Raw genomic sequence first — 14,808 nt, 5'->3', positions numbered from 1 at the left:
TCAGATTCGAATATAAATTGTAACTTGTATTGAAGCATACATTTTGAGACTGCGAATACAGGGTATCTGATGCGTGCTACAGTTTGCCGCAGAACGCTACACGCCTTACACAAGAGATTTTCTTGAGCTGACCCAGTAGCCTCTCTATTAGCAGGTAATAATAGATTAATAAGAAATATAGGTTATGAGTTTAAACGTCAAGTGTTTCAATCATTTTGCTCATTTCAGCTGCTGGCCATGCTCTGATACTACCCATCAAGGACTGACATACCATGTACAGTGTCAGGAAAACAAGCACAGTGCATTAACCCGACGCTGTCAAAATTCTCTATAGCCCACGAATCATCTTCATATCATGCTATTGCTCTTCATGCCACTCAACCCTCATCACCAACAACTCACTCACTCAACTCATTTACACATCCATTCCACATAAAAATCTCAAATCATCACAACAAAACATCAAAACATCAAACTATCTATCTATCTAGCATCATCATCTCACCATGGGCCACGATCTAGACGCCCACGAGCAGCCCTCAGAGCAGATGAAGGCCGAGTGGAAGCACTTTTCGCGCCTCGACCAGTCCGTCCTCCTCCAAGAAACGCCCCTCGACGATCCTCGCCTGCCCCTTGCAGAGAGCGGATTCCTTCAGACGGGCAGCATCCCGCGCTCCACCATCACAGAGGCCTTTTCTCACCTCGGGCCTGAATATGCAGCTGTAGATGCGGATGGCGCTGATGCCCCCATCTTATACCACCCTCTTCTCCCTGGTATGAAGTTCTCTCTCTCTCTCTCTCTCATCTTCTTTAAACTTATATTCTTCTCATATCATTCAACCTGCTAACTCCCTTCCTCAGGCCTCCTCATCCTCCCCTCACTCATCCCCCCAACCATCCAAACTCACCTCCTCAACACCATGATCCACCGCGATCTCAGCAATCCAATCCACCAGACAAACCTCCACCTCCACTACGACCTCCCCTACCCCTCCTCCTCAGATCCCCCCAAATCCTTCTTCTCCCTCTCCCCAGAGTCCCCCCCGACATTCATCCCCAAAGACCCCGCCGTCCACAAACCCCTTACCATCAAGCAGGCCCTCCAGCGCCGCCTCCACTGGGTCACCCTCGGCGGGCAATACGACTGGACAAACCGCGTCTACCCCGAAGCACCTCCTCCCTCCTTCCCCGCCGACCTGTCCAGCTTCCTGACGACTCTGTTCCCCGAAACCCTCGCCCAGGCTGCCATTGTCAACTTTTACACCCCCGGCGACACCATGATGATGCATCGAGACGTCAGCGAAGAGACCGACAAGGGTCTCGTCAGTCTCAGTTTTGGCTGCGAGTGCCTCTTCATGATTGCCCCCAGTCGCGGCGCTCACGAAAAAGAAGCCGTAGAGAATGCAGAAGGTGAAGACGAGGACAAGAAGAAGTATCTTCTTCTGAGACTACGCTCCGGAGACGCCATTTACATGACCAATGACTCTCGCTACGCATGGCACGGCGTCCCGAAAGTCATGAAGGGCACATGTCCGGACTACTTGGCAGATTGGCCGGCAGGAGGTGAAAATGGCGAGTTTGAAGAGTGGAAGGGCTGGATGCAGAACAAGAGAATCAATCTGAATGTTAGACAAATGAGGGAGTAGTTGGATTCTGGTTTTAGAACATATAGCCTTGTAAATGGCATCATGAAATGTAGCTTGTTTAAAAATAGATAAATTGTGTATAAATATCTGTTAAAATTGTATATCAAAGCTTCAAAGATTTTGCCCAAACGCCACAAATCGCTCCCAGCGCAATTCTAAAAAACAAAAAAAAAAAAGCCCAGAACAATCGCTAGAATCCCAAAGACGTAATAATTAGAAGCGCTCAAGTAACACTTGAAACAAGTGGCACTCTCTGTGAAAATGAAAATAGAAAGGAAGGAAGAAGTCACAGAGAGTAGATGAATAAAAGATTGCTCAAGCAAAGCCGAATCCCTGGGCATTTTCCAGCGCCATCGCCAATCGCTGTCTCAGCAAGTCCTTGTCCCTATACTCCGGCAAAAGTAACGTCCCATAACACGTATACGCTGTCGGCAGACGACTTCCACTGCCCTCGCCCTCGCCGTTTCTCTGAATCACAAACTGTAGGTTGCGCATGCCCCCGACAGGGACACGATCCGATGCAGTCACGAACTCGAGAAGCTTGCGCTTCATCCTATCATCGTACCTCTTAACAATGGACCAAAAGTCCCTAATGGTGTGGTGAGACGCATCCCATCCTACGTAGCGGGTGTACCGCCGGAGCTCAGAGATGTCAATCTCCTGGACACCTTCGACAACAGACTGCAGAATCTGAGGGCTCAGCAGGGAGAGTGACTTGTCGGTCAGGCAACTCTTGAATCCTCGTTCGAATGCCTCGTATTGCGGCCTCACCGACATATCAGTTAGATAGCGAATGTAGTCAGTCACATACTGGTCGCGGTTGTCATTGGTCACCAGCGGTGCCTCTTCTTCGTCAATCGATTCTTCTGGTAGAACAATTCGCATCTTCCAATCGAGATTCTGTGGCCACTGGATCATATCTTTGGTCATCTCCCGGGTTACGTTGCCCCCAATGTTGGGTACCGAGAACTCGTAGGTGCGCGCAAAAACATCCTCAACCGCGCCATCTGCTTCATTCCATTCCAAGAGACTCATCAGTCCACTGGCTAGGGCAGGCCATCCGTCTGCAATATGATAGAGCTCTTCGACAGGCTCGCCTAGCAGTTTTCGGTACAGTGCCTTGGGGAATGTGACGGGAAGGGTGAGGCCGTTGTACACTGCCAGTGATACAAGGACGCCTATGAGCTCAAACTTCCATTCTTCCACAACAGAGCCAGGGACAAACCATGCCATGCGTGTCCGGTCATCGATTGTGAAAGCGCCGTATTTGGGGTCCATGCACTCGGCAATTGCCATCCGAAAGAACTCCTGTTGCACACCACCCGAGTCAAATCCTTCCTCTCCGCTCAGCTCACCAAGATGAACCTTCAGAGGACGTAAAAGCTCGCGTTTCTGTCGCCTCCAGAGCTGATCGAAAGCATCTCTCAGCACGTTGTCTCTGCTAATATCCAGGATAAGATACTTGGACGACGCCACTTTCAGCATGTCTTGCAGCACGATTTTATGATGCGGATTCGCAACAAGACTGCCCGGGTCGACAATCGCACTCATCCGCGTCTTGAGTGAACTGCTCTCTTCAAACATACGACTCATCTTGGCGAAATTGATGGTCCGGAAAAACGTAATGAGGCACTCCGGACTGAAGAGGTAGGGATAATCGAGTATATGACCTCTATTTCGCTTCGAAGGCGATTCTGACCAAGATACAGGCATTTCCATAGAGTCTAGGCGTTCAGAAAAGTAGTCGGCGCGGAATTGAATATCGCCAAGTAAAAGTCGAGTTCTGTTTTGGTCTGTATACTGTATTAGCAACTATACAACTTGTAACAATTTTTACAATACGAGGTTTGACTTACACATGGTGGAAATTAGAGACAGCGCCCCATAAAAGGCGCCAGTATTCACAATCTCCGGATTCCCATCCCATTCTTGGTGCAAAACGGTCCTGGCCCAATCGAGGAGGAGGGTGGGCACGCGAGTCTCGTGCAGCAGGCGTTCGGCTTGCGTGAATTCTAGTACCCGGAGCGGTCCTGAGCTGAGAAGGTCGAGCTGATTGAGTAGTGGCTGAAGTATATCCAGCTGACCAGCCTTATTTCTGCCGTCCATTCGCATCAGATTGGCTAGAGACCGACGAGCAGACACAGCGGAGAACACACGTCGTGCTAGTCTGACGGCGACATCGTTTGAGAACACATCTTCATACTCGAGGCATATCGACTGAGGCTGTCTGGTAGAAAGACCATTGCCACCCAAAACCAAACCAGTAGACCGTATGCGTGACATGTCGTACAGAGTTTTGGAATCCGAGACGAAGGGTGCAACAGCAACAAGAGCATGTAAGCAGACCGACATGACACACCCGGCTTCAAAATCGGTCAGGGGCTTCCGGCTTCTGGGCAGTGCCCTTCCAGATCGGGGTTGTGAGATTTGAAGAGACTTGGGCGCCGTAAACAGGGCTTCTGCTGCCATCCAAAGGCTGTGAAGGACAAGACTTGGCGCGGCCCGCGTCATTCGGAGCATGCAGTAGAATAGTGTATGCGAATCGTAGAGTTTGCCGTCTTTAGAGAATGACTGAACAAGGCAGTGAGGATCGCTCAAAACGGTGAAAAGGGCCTGTTCATTGAAAGCTTTCCACTGACTTGGAGAGGTGGCATGGGATGCAGATTGCCGCCTGGTCAGCTTCTTTGATGGATTCTGCGGTTGGGGATACGAGGCGTGTGATTCCAAGGGTCCAAAGAACTGGCTTTCGTTGGTTCTATCCTCTTGGAAAACATCGCAAATGAAATCGACTAGCTCAACATTCAAGGTGGTCAAGGATTGGGGCAGCAGAAACTTGGCAGATGATAATTCGACCTCCAGAATCGGTGATACGGGCCGTGGTTTAGACTGCGGGTTGACGTGTTCCTTTTTCATGGCGGGAGCGGTGCTGCTAGGTATTTCCCTTTCCTCAATCGTCTCCGTATCTGAGGAGCCTGATTCAACGTCGTGTATTTCGCTGGTGGCAGTGGTAGTGGTGGGGGTGGGAGCAGATACATTCTCAAAGAAAGCAGGCTTGGATGGCATTTCAGGAACACCGCGAGTAACTATAGCAGGTGAGGTCTTGCCGGCACGGGCTAGCTTCTCGGGATAGAAGCCATTCAGGCTCGAAGGTCGTGAGTTTGTCTTGGCCTCTTCGGTCCCAGCTGAGATGGCAACAGGCTCCATGCTTCTTCTATTGTTAGACTTGGTTGGAGAGGAGCGAAATGTCTTTTTGGAATTCTTCTTGGGCTTAGAAGACACATCTTTGGCTGGGGGTAGCGGCTCGACTACATCTTGGCTCGACGTTCTCGAAGGTTTCGAAGTCTTGTTCTGTTTAGGCTGTGCATTTGGTAAAGGCTCGGCGTGATGGATATGGGGCTCGTCTGTTTTGTGGTTTGAAGGCTGTTGGTTATTGGTTGGATTAGATGTAGCATCGGCAGGAGCAGCAGTTGTGTCCTCGGTTGCCTGTTGAGCACCTCCCAGGTCGGATATCTTCTTTGTCATGGCGTCAATCGCCTGTGGTGTAAGCCATTCCAGCATTTTGTAAGCGACAGTGCCAAACGTAGCCACCGCAAACGACCTGTAGTCCTTTGGCACCACCTTCTCCGAGACGCTGATATTTGAAGCCGGTAAGGGGCCGGGTCGTGTGGTAGCTTCATTCTTGGTTTCATTGGATTGATTATTCAAGCGTTGTTTATCGAGCGACGATGAGCGAGATCTTGTTGTAGGGGACAAAGGCGGCTTAGCAACTACACCCGCGCTTGGTTTCCTTCGCGGCGTTGTCTGGACTTCCGATGGCCTACGGCCACTATGTTGAGACGGCGATGGCCGGGTAGAAAAGATGAGGCTGTTGACTGCAGGAGGAGCTTCTCTGGACGCTGAGCCAAGGTACGGGCATAGGCCGGCCTCGGGGCAATCCTGGCTAGCAAGATATACAGCTAGTGTCCTGGCGCTTGTTGGATTATACCTGCGGATGGGCGCCTTGCCTGCGAGGCGCTTTCGACATGTGAAGCAGGTGGCAGTCGAGCAACTCGGCGAACCGCAGCCATTTCTCAGCTGAAAGATGTATCTGTTTATAGCAGGAAGAGAATGTGTTAGTGAACGGCTCTGGGCACGCGGCGACGCAGGGTACAATCACGGGGGAATGACATACTTGTCGACGAGAGTCTGAAAGTCATGACGGCGACTGGCTCGATGGATGGCATAGACGCGACGGGGATTCTCGACATCTTGGACATAGTCCCTCAGCTCGGCCGGTGCGTCGGGAGGCAGGCGAGCAAATGGAGCCACCTGCCAGAGCCCGGCAAGCAGATCCAGCTCACCGATGGCATCGGAGGGGCTTCGGAGGCGGTGGGCTTCGGCGGCATGGCCGGGCTCGAGGCCCCTTGCTGAGGACGTCTTGTGCGCCGGCGCGCTCATGGCTGGGACGAGGTAGCCGCTTCGCTGGGGGGCTTCATCAACTCAGCAGCCCATGCTTTTGAGAGAATGAAGGGTTGGGCAGCAGTCTGACGATCGAGACGACGACGGAGATGGTGATGGAATACGAGGGGAATGCGCGCAGGTATGAGATGGCGAGGGTTCGGCCGGTGGTGGCGGCCTGCTAGCTGGTGGAAACGGGTTGGAGATGACTGGAGCAAGGCTGAGTGACGACGGCACGGGTGGATGCTGGGGGGCGGTACAACGAGGTGCTAGCACGGTCCCGGGGGCATCCGAGTACTGGTACCGCTGCCGTCGGTGGCGTGCTATCAGCAGGTGGACGGCGACAGATGTACCGGCTACCTACGGGCCAGTGCTCTCTGGTACGAAAGCAGGAGGCCGCGCAGGTATACGCCTAGCACGGCGTCCCATAGGTTATTACGAGCTGGAGTTGGCAGCGCGTTAGGCTCCCTTGTTTGCCGCCGGGAGTGCCGCGTATCAGTACATACATGGGCCCGTGTGCAGCGTGACTGGCAGCGAGAGGCGCTGTTAGGTTTGTAGTCTATTGGGCTGCCAGAACCATTTTCAGACTTCAGCTTGCTCGCCACTGGGGTTTAGCGGCAGGCAGCTGAAGAGAAGCATGTACCAGGTAGGCAACGCATCTCCCCAAGCTCAGTAGTCTTAGGCTGCTACCTGCTAATACTGCTAATACTTGTCTACTAGGTGCCTACTAGGAGACGGGGACTCGACAGTGCAAGATGCGCCATCTGCCTGGCTGGCGGCTCTCCGGCAGATGCGCAGGCGGCGCCCAAGCGGATGGTACTTTGGAGGTGGCGCCCCCATGGCATGTTCCGCAAGTCACTCTCGCTAGCAGCGCAAAGCGATGCAGGGCTGACCCACCTTCTGCAAGTGCTCGCTCGATAATACGTCAGAAACACCCCGCCACTCAAAAACTTCCACCAGAATTAATAATTCTTCGCCGCATTGCCAGAATCGACAAAAGAGTCACGCACTCTTCAGATTTGCACGGCTGCTCTCGGCTTGCAGACCCTGCCTTATATTGGGCTAGATATCCCAATATCGCTGCGATTACGGATCAACGTCCTCTTCATCCCATTCAACCACTGCGACTGGGTCGTCTTTAAACTCGCCGCATTTTTTTTTTCTTTGCGCCGTCCATCATGGCGAGCGTCCAATCTGCCCTCCCCGTGGCGCAAGCGGCCCCGAGTACGCATCCTTACACGTGCAACTCTTGCCAGGTCGCCTACCGCAATATCGACCTCCAAAAGACTCACATGAAGAGCGACTGGCAGTGAGTGCGAACCCCGTCCTGGACGCCCGTCCCTGTGTCTGCCTTGTTTTTTTCACGGCCGCTCTCTAACATGGTATTTTAGCCGATACAACTTGAAGCGACGAGTTGCCTCTCTGCCTCCCATCACCGCTGAAGTCTTCACCGAAAAGGTTCTCCAGGCTCGTGCTGAGACGTCTGCCGAAGCTGACAAGGCTCTGTTTGAACGTGCCTGCGAGCCGTGCGGCAAGACATACTACAGCGAAAACGCTTACCGAAATCACCTGCTGAGCCAGAAGCACAAGCAAAACGAAGCCAACCCACCCAAGAAGCACGATGATGAAACAACCTCTGTCATCAGCTCGACCTTTTCTCTCGGAGAGCCGGCCCCTGATGCTGACGAGGATGTGGACTCTGACGCTGAGCACGAGTTCAACAAGGTTATTCAGGGTCTCCAGCAGGCAAAGGTTTCTGAGCAGCGACCATCGCCTGTCAAGAGACCCCTCAACCCTCACACTGCTCCTGAGAGTGAAAACACTAGCACCGAATCCTCTCCAACCCCGGTACAATCTTCAACTGATCGAGTGTGGACCCTCAACACATGCGTATTCTGCAACCACGAGTCTTCTTCGCCTGTTCTAAATGCTACCCACATGGAACGCTCACACGGAATGTTTATTCCCGAACGGCCCTACTTGGTAGATTTGGAGGGTCTTATCGAATACCTGCAGAAGAGGGTTGGCGAGGACCACGAGTGTCTCAGCTGCGGCAGGTTCAAGAGCAATATCTTTGCTGTGCAGACACATATGAGAGACAAGGGCCACTGCAAGATTCCCTACTCCACGGAATACGACCAACTCGCTATTGGTGATTACTACGACTTCCGGAGTACCTATTCAGATGGAGAGGATGACGACGAGTCGGAAACAACTGAGGACGGCAATGGCGGAGCCAAGCTGGGCGCACGCCGGGAGACCAAGGCTACCGGTGCTGACGGTGAAGAACTGGAAGATGGAGATGATGCAGATGGATGGGAGACTGATAGCTCAGCCTCTGATCTGGATGAGGATGAATCCGCAGACGGCCCCACCAAACGTGAGCTGTCAAGTAAACATTCCAAGGCGCATAAGCCGGCTTACTTTGACGAGTACGAGCTTCATCTGCCGTCAGGTAAATCCGTCGGTCACCGTTCGTTGAACAAATACTACCGCCAGAACCTATACAACCACCCATCAGAGGAGGAGCGAGCAGAGCAGCTCCTCATTGAGGCAGCACGGAACGAGGACGGAGTCGAGCCAAACAGCGAGAACCAGGTCGCTGTCATCAAGAACCGAAGACGTGAAATGGCGCCTCGCGGTGCGATTGGCATGGCTGGTGTTTCGGACGAGAAGAAGCGCCTGGCCCGCAAGGACGAGCAGCGCAACCGAGACCTGAACATGTACCGGGCGAGGAAGACGGAGTACGCCTATGGCAAGAAGTTGAACAACCAGAAGCACTTCTACTACCGCGACATGAACGGTGGTTAGTGGTGAGGCGCTCGATAGTTGAATACGAGTTATGTTATGACATGAAATTTACGTATCCTGCTTGCATCTATTATTCTGAAGTATTTGTGTGATGTGTGATGATTGCCTCTGTGTGTTTCAAGCGCTTTTCCGTAATGAGACCCTAGAACAGGTTCCACTGAAATGTGGCAAGGGTACATGGTACACAGCTACGAACGAAGTGCGAGGCTCCGAAACCCTTGTAAGTAAGCTTGGAGAACAACTGATGCTCCTGTAATTTGGGATTTCACGTGTTGCAAATTTGGCTGTTTGCAAAAGTCGACATTCCGTGTTTCAATCGCTTCGGCCTAGTGAGGAAGAGAGTTTGCCTCGCCGCCAAAAATGTGTCTGCTTATATGCTAGCGGTATGTCTATTATTCATCCCATCCATCTTATACAATTTTTTTCCTCCTCCCACTTTGTAGCTAAAGATGGAAATTGGCGAGGGGCTTGGACGCCCCCATCCCGGATCGCATCAGAATGCTTACTTTTTCGGAACAAGCTATCAAGCTACTACCAGTAGCGTGGGAGAGAGCCAGCCAATACAGACCGAGCCCCAAGCAAAGGCCCAAGCCAGAGGGCCGGAGGATAGCCGATCATCTGCGTCAACTGGCTGGGTGTGCTGGTTGCTGGGCGGGATGCTTGGCTTCCGCAGGGAACCGCTCTGTATTAGCAAGGTGTATTTATAGATGGAGTGCGTGGAGCTTGCGGAGCAGTTGAAGAGTTGTGGGAGATGACTAGGTATTACCGGTTTCGCGGCTCTATCAGTAATCACATCTATGCAGTCTGGTTTCTATCCAACGACTATGAACAGAAGCAGTGTAGAGACAGATGGAAATGAAGAGCAAAAAAGCACAACGACTGCTTAAAACGAAGGATCCGGAGAGGGGAAGAGAAAAACGCTGCGAAACATGTTTTCCGGTCTCGTGTTTCCCGCCGTTGGTTGGTTGGCAGCAGCAAAACAACCACTAACTGTTGTTGATACAATGCTAAATTTGGACACTCCCCTTTTTTCCCTAGTGCGCCGCCTCCGCGTCTTTCTAGCGCTCAACTGTCTTTTGTATCCCTCAGACCTTTAGCTTGTGGGATCGGTACTTTGTGAGCCTGCGCCCTGTCGGGCTGCGGCTGATGATCCCTGCGCCTGTCCTGTTTCTTCGCTTACCAGCTCAAAGTGCTTATCCGTTGTCCACGGTTCTTCTCAGCATTATGCTGCAGACACCAAAAGAAAAACAACAACCAGGGAAGTATAGAGCAAAAGAGAGTCTAGCGCCCCTCGGAGCTCTGGCGAGCCGCGGCGCGTGATTGGCGAGGCACGGCAAAAGACAAGGCACGGCGAAGAAGAAGCCATGACGGATCCTTGGCTGCTGGGCTCGACTTGATGGCCCAGCCACAGGCGTGCTGGTGGGACGTTCGTCATACATCAGTCGCAAAAGTACGAGCGAGGCCTGTGGGAGAAAATAGCACCCTGGCTGGGCTCGAAGCTTTAGACCGCGGTGGACTTTTGGGCGCTGGGCGCTGCCCTAGTGCTGGGGATGGCTGCATGCTTGTTCATAATAATAGCAGTAGCTTCGGATGCTAATGCTGCGAGACCAAGGCACGAGCAAATCCGTTCCTGTCTCTTTCGTTTTGGATTTCTTTTCCGTCTCCCTGGTACTGCGGCTCTTTTTTTTGTGCAAGTTCCCGTCATAACGCGCCGCCGCTTCACTCACTCACCTACTCTCATCTCTCATCTCACATCTCATTCCATCATTACTGTACTCTCTCTCCCTCTCCCAATCTCTGTGCCTTTTCACGGCTCCATCTGCGATACCACCCTCTCGATACGTACTTGGCAATAATACGGCTCTGAATCTGCATCTGGCCGACTTGTGCGACCGCCTCTTGCATGCTCGGTACCTGGCCAGCGAAACAGCACGACCGACGCCCAATTCGCTGCTCTCGCTGATAATTCAGACAATTCCTCCTCTCTCCTCTCTTTTCGTGCGCACATTACTTTGCTTGTTGGACCGATACGAAGCGTAAAGGGTGCATGCAGAAACGGGAAATTGGAGGGCATACGCAGCAGGCATTGATCCTACGCCAAACCAACAAGCACATTATCGTGCATACAGAAAGCGAATAGACACGGCAGGGGGGTGGAGCAAGTCCGCAAGCACATCAAACCAACACGGCGCAGACACAGCTGGAGAGAGGACTACAAAGCAATTCATAACACGAGAAAAAGGAAGAAAAGAAAGGAAACGAAAGGGAAACTCCAACGGAAAAAGAAACGAAACGATATAAAAAGACGCCACGCCACAGCAGCAGCAATGGCTCGCCGACGCTGGTGGGCTTCCACGCCTCTCCTCGTCCTCTCGCTCCTCACTCCAGCTGCCGTCGCCACGGTCTTTCCCGACTTCTCCTTCTACCCATCCGGCGCGCAGCCGTGTCTCAACCAGGCCGGCGCCACATCCGAGTGCAGCGGCGCAACCGTTGCAGACCTGAATAACTGCCTATGCGGCAACGTCAACAACTTCATCATCCTGGCAGCTACGTGCATTGGCAAGAATGATTCGAGCGATACGGTGTCAGTGTATCAGACGCTGGTGTCTGCGTGCGCGACCTCCAACACGCCGCTGGTGATTGCGCCGAACCAGTTCTACGCGGCGGCAAGTGGGAAGCCCTGGACGACAACGATAACAACGACAACGACAGCAGCAGCTTCGACTACAACGACGGCGGCGACGACGACAACTGATGCCTCGACAACGACGAGTACAACGACGAGCTCGAGCTCGAGCACAGCCTCTGCCGTGCCCGCCGGGAGTCTGTCGACGGGAGCCACCATCGCCATCGCCCTCGGCGCGTCCTTTGGCGGCGTCGGCGCCATCGCCGGCCTCGTCTACTTCCTCCTGCGACGGTCCAAGCAGCAGGGCGAGGAGTTCCACCCGATGCTGCCCCACGGCGAGGACGGCCGCCAAGGCATGCCGCTGGCCATCTCAGCAAACGACCCCATGCTGCAGCCGACGGTCTCGCCCGGGACAACGGGCGGCAGCTTCTCCTCCGAGGTGAAGCATGCCTCGTGGGTGTCGCCGCTGCAGAGCCCGGATCCGTACCGCTACTCGGCGGCGTCGGTGTATGATCCGAATCAGGGGGTATATCAGGGGCCGTACGCGCCGCCAGGGCCGATCGTGGAGCTGCCGCCGGATAGTAATCTTAATGCTAGTCATAATACGGAGGGCATGGTGTTTGAGATAGACGGCCGCTCTCTTCATCAACATCCTCCTCCGACGATGCTGGCTGAGGTGCCGGGAGATGTTCCGTCTGTGCCACGACCGGGAGGGAGGTGACGGCCGCGAAAGGAGATGAGCTAAAAAAAAGGAATGAGCTTTGCTTAATTTAATTATATTCTTTTCTCTGAACTGTATTTTACTCGTTCAACCTCCATTCTCAGCTGGGAGTCATGATTGTTTGATTGGATCGGATACTCTTTTTTTCTTCTCCTATCTGCGAGGGAGAGGCCATTTCATTTTATTTCATCACGGGGGAATATCCGGCCGATACAAAAATGGGCTGGAGGCGTTTTGTATTTCATCTGTTTATACATTTACTTCTATTTTGGCATATCGGTGATTTGTGCATTGCATTGCATGGGATTAGCCTGGTTCGGTCTTTGATTTTGCGATGATTTGGTGGAAGTGAAAGAGAACATGCATAAATAAAAAAAAATATTGAATAAAAAAAAAGGTCATTGCTACATACATCGAGACAGCCTAATTGGTGATGTTAATTCTTGGCAGACTTATCGGTTGGGCTGCGGGTACCGCGGGGTTGATGGAATGTAATCCGTCTCGTATTATTTATTTATTACCTGGGAATTGAGTGATCAGAAGAGGCAATAGCAATAGAGATGAATATTTAAGAATCTTATGGGCGGAAGTCAATCTTGGGCGCCGAGTTTAAATCCTGTACTAGATTGCAGCCAAGTAGCTTCGACAAGCAATTGATGACTTGTGCTTGCAAGAGGTATAGTAGTAGTAGATACTGTCTGTTATCTAATTCTGGATAATTCCAATCAGTGATGTGCTTCTGCCACTCAAGTCAAGCACCTCCAATTGATAACCAAAAGCGTTCCCACTATCAAAGGGCCCATATTGGGCTCTACCTTTTTTTTTTTTTTAGCATGTGCTTGTCCGTCGGGTAGATTTATTGCGCAGTTGGCTCCGGAGCTCTGCGTTGATGCAACCCCCCCGCATTTTGGTTTCTTTCCCGCGCCGTATCTCATCTCATCTCAGTTTTTTTTTTTAAATCTTATTCCCATTGAATCATTTGACGAGATGGCTTCAGAACAGAAATACGTCCTCATTACAGGGTATGTGTCACACTGTATGATTGACTCTTGCATGGCCGAAGAGCGAGTGTCTAATGTAAAGCCGTGATGTAGCTGCTCGCCGGGAGGCGTTGGCAATGCGTTGGCTCGAGAGTTCCACCGGAGGGGTAAGTCAATGCCAAATGCAGCAACGTCTCGCGTTGCTCAGCATTACGGCCAACTTGTGAGATCCGTGCTGACGTGCTTCTTTCTGTAGGGCTTCATGTCATTGCCACGGCTCGCAATCCAGATGTGCTCAAGGAGCTGGAATCCATGGGCATGAGCGCCGTCCAGCTGGATGTCACCAGCCAAGACAGCCTCAACCGGGCCAAGCACGATGTTGCCCAGATCACCGGTGGCCGACTAGATATCCTGGTCAACAATGCGTGCGTCCATGTCTTATATCTGTCCAGCTCTTGATTCTGCATCTTCACATGTACATGTGCTAACGAAGGAGAGACTGTTGTTAGTGGCCGCACTCACACCATCCCGGCCCTCGACATCGAGATTGACGATGTCCGCCAGACCTATGAGACCAACGTCTTCGGCCCCATGTTCACCGTCCAGGCCTTTGCCGACCAGCTCATCGCCGCACGCGGCCTCATCGTCAACATCTCCTCCACCAGCTCCGTCAGCTCTTACATCTTCGGCTCCGTCTACGCCTCGTCCAAGGCCGCCATCAACGGCTGGTCTCGCATCCTGCGCCTCGAGCTGCAGCCCTTCAACGTCCGCGTCATGGTCGCCATGGCCGGCACCATCAAGTCCCAAATCACCAGCCACGGCCACCGCTCGCTGCCGACCACGTCGCTGTACAGGCCGGTGGACGACTACTTCCAGAAGCGCCTGGTCTTTAGCCAGAACAATGCCACGATGCCGACAGAGGTCTTTGCCAAGAAACTCGTGTCTGCTGCGCTCAAGGGAGAGGGCTGGTTTGGAGGACTGATTGGAGGGACGCCGGACTGGTTCTGGGCGGGAGGATTGTCGACCAAGGTGTGGCTGACGACTTTGGTTCCCAACAAGCTCGCCGAGTGGGCATTTGGTGTCTTTTTTGGGATTTCCAATCTGAAGAAGCGTCTTACCGAGGCACGGCAGAAGCAGGCGTAGAGTCAGTGAGAAGGGAAGATGGTAGCATTCGACGGCAAGGAATTAGTTGCAATATTGGAGGGCTGATTGTTGGCTGCAGGGATGGTATCGGTTGTCAAGCATCTCTTTAATCTAATATACGCCACAAGTATTGAATCTGGTTGTGTCATGCGGTGTCAAGTCTATTTCTCGTATTGAGTTGTGAGTGGCGCTTGTCAACTCCAAAATTGCTTGCCTTTGTACATTGCTCTGCGCCGTGTAAATGCTTGAATCGCCATGGCGGAATGCAATGCCTAATTTAAATCTTTTACTACAAAATTGATATCAAAATTTACAACAAGCCTAATCGATACGCAAAATTGCTACCATGGCATCCCCTTATTGTTCGCGACAAACCATGGCGGCTAGGCAGCGGCCTACTAGCTTGCGGCTGAGGCATCAGCACCGCCTCATTCTGCACCAGAC

At 52.4% G+C, this 14,808-nt stretch overlaps 6 protein-coding genes across 7 annotated transcripts; 5 read left to right on the top strand and 1 right to left on the bottom strand.

Annotated features, from left to right (window-relative positions):
- Window positions 1-362: 362 nt before the first annotated feature.
- Window positions 363-1,699, top strand: TrAFT101_006602 (uncharacterized protein). Its single transcript, XM_024908495.2, has 2 exons — window positions 363-774; window positions 862-1,699. The coding sequence occupies exons 1-2, from the start codon at window positions 507-509 to the stop codon at window positions 1,644-1,646; spliced, it is 1,053 nt and encodes a 350-aa protein (XP_024758264.2). The 5' UTR covers window positions 363-506; the 3' UTR covers window positions 1,647-1,699.
- TrAFT101_006601 (uncharacterized protein) lies at window positions 1,622-6,272 on the bottom strand. Its single transcript, XM_024902009.2, has 3 exons — window positions 5,818-6,272; window positions 3,503-5,733; window positions 1,622-3,439 (listed from the first exon to the last, which is right to left on the bottom strand). Exons 1-3 carry the CDS (start codon window positions 6,081-6,083, stop codon window positions 1,962-1,964), a joined length of 3,975 nt encoding a protein of 1,324 aa, XP_024758263.1. The 5' UTR covers window positions 6,084-6,272; the 3' UTR covers window positions 1,622-1,961.
- Window positions 6,273-6,720: 448 nt separating this feature from the next.
- On the top strand, window positions 6,721-7,004 carry TrAFT101_006600 (uncharacterized protein; the record flags this gene model as incomplete). The annotated part of the gene is made up of 2 exons (XM_066127816.1): window positions 6,721-6,729; window positions 6,804-7,004. The coding sequence occupies 2 exons, from the start codon at window positions 6,721-6,723 to the stop codon at window positions 7,002-7,004; spliced, it is 210 nt and encodes a 69-aa protein (XP_065983929.1).
- A 257-nt stretch (window positions 7,005-7,261) lies between these two features.
- On the top strand, window positions 7,262-8,894 carry TrAFT101_006599 (uncharacterized protein; the record flags this gene model as incomplete). The annotated part of the gene is made up of 2 exons (XM_024904158.1): window positions 7,262-7,392; window positions 7,475-8,894. The coding sequence occupies 2 exons, from the start codon at window positions 7,262-7,264 to the stop codon at window positions 8,892-8,894; spliced, it is 1,551 nt and encodes a 516-aa protein (XP_024758262.1).
- A 2,327-nt stretch (window positions 8,895-11,221) lies between these two features.
- On the top strand, window positions 11,222-12,241 carry TrAFT101_006598 (uncharacterized protein; the record flags this gene model as incomplete). The annotated part of the gene is made up of 1 exon (XM_024903302.2): window positions 11,222-12,241. One exon carries the CDS (start codon window positions 11,222-11,224, stop codon window positions 12,239-12,241), a length of 1,020 nt encoding a protein of 339 aa, XP_024758261.1.
- A 786-nt stretch (window positions 12,242-13,027) lies between these two features.
- TrAFT101_006597 (uncharacterized protein) lies at window positions 13,028-14,598 on the top strand. 2 transcript variants are annotated; one of them, XM_024908494.2, is made up of 4 exons: window positions 13,028-13,263; window positions 13,336-13,388; window positions 13,478-13,646; window positions 13,731-14,598. In XM_024908494.2, exons 1-4 carry the CDS (start codon window positions 13,229-13,231, stop codon window positions 14,362-14,364), a joined length of 891 nt encoding a protein of 296 aa, XP_024758260.1. In that variant the 5' UTR covers window positions 13,028-13,228; the 3' UTR covers window positions 14,365-14,598. The 2 variants fall into 2 exon arrangements, with proteins under 2 accessions (XP_024758260.1, XP_065983928.1); XM_066127815.1 differs by lacking the exon at window positions 13,028-13,263 and having other exon boundaries at window positions 13,300-13,388.
- The last annotated feature ends 210 nt before the right edge of the window (window positions 14,599-14,808 follow it).

This window comes from Trichoderma asperellum, chromosome 4 (assembly GCF_020647865.1).
Source record: "Trichoderma asperellum chromosome 4, complete sequence".
NCBI lineage: Eukaryota > Fungi > Ascomycota > Sordariomycetes > Hypocreales > Hypocreaceae > Trichoderma > Trichoderma asperellum.
Note: the sequence above shows the minus strand (reverse complement) of the source record. Positions and strands in the feature narration are given on the sequence as shown.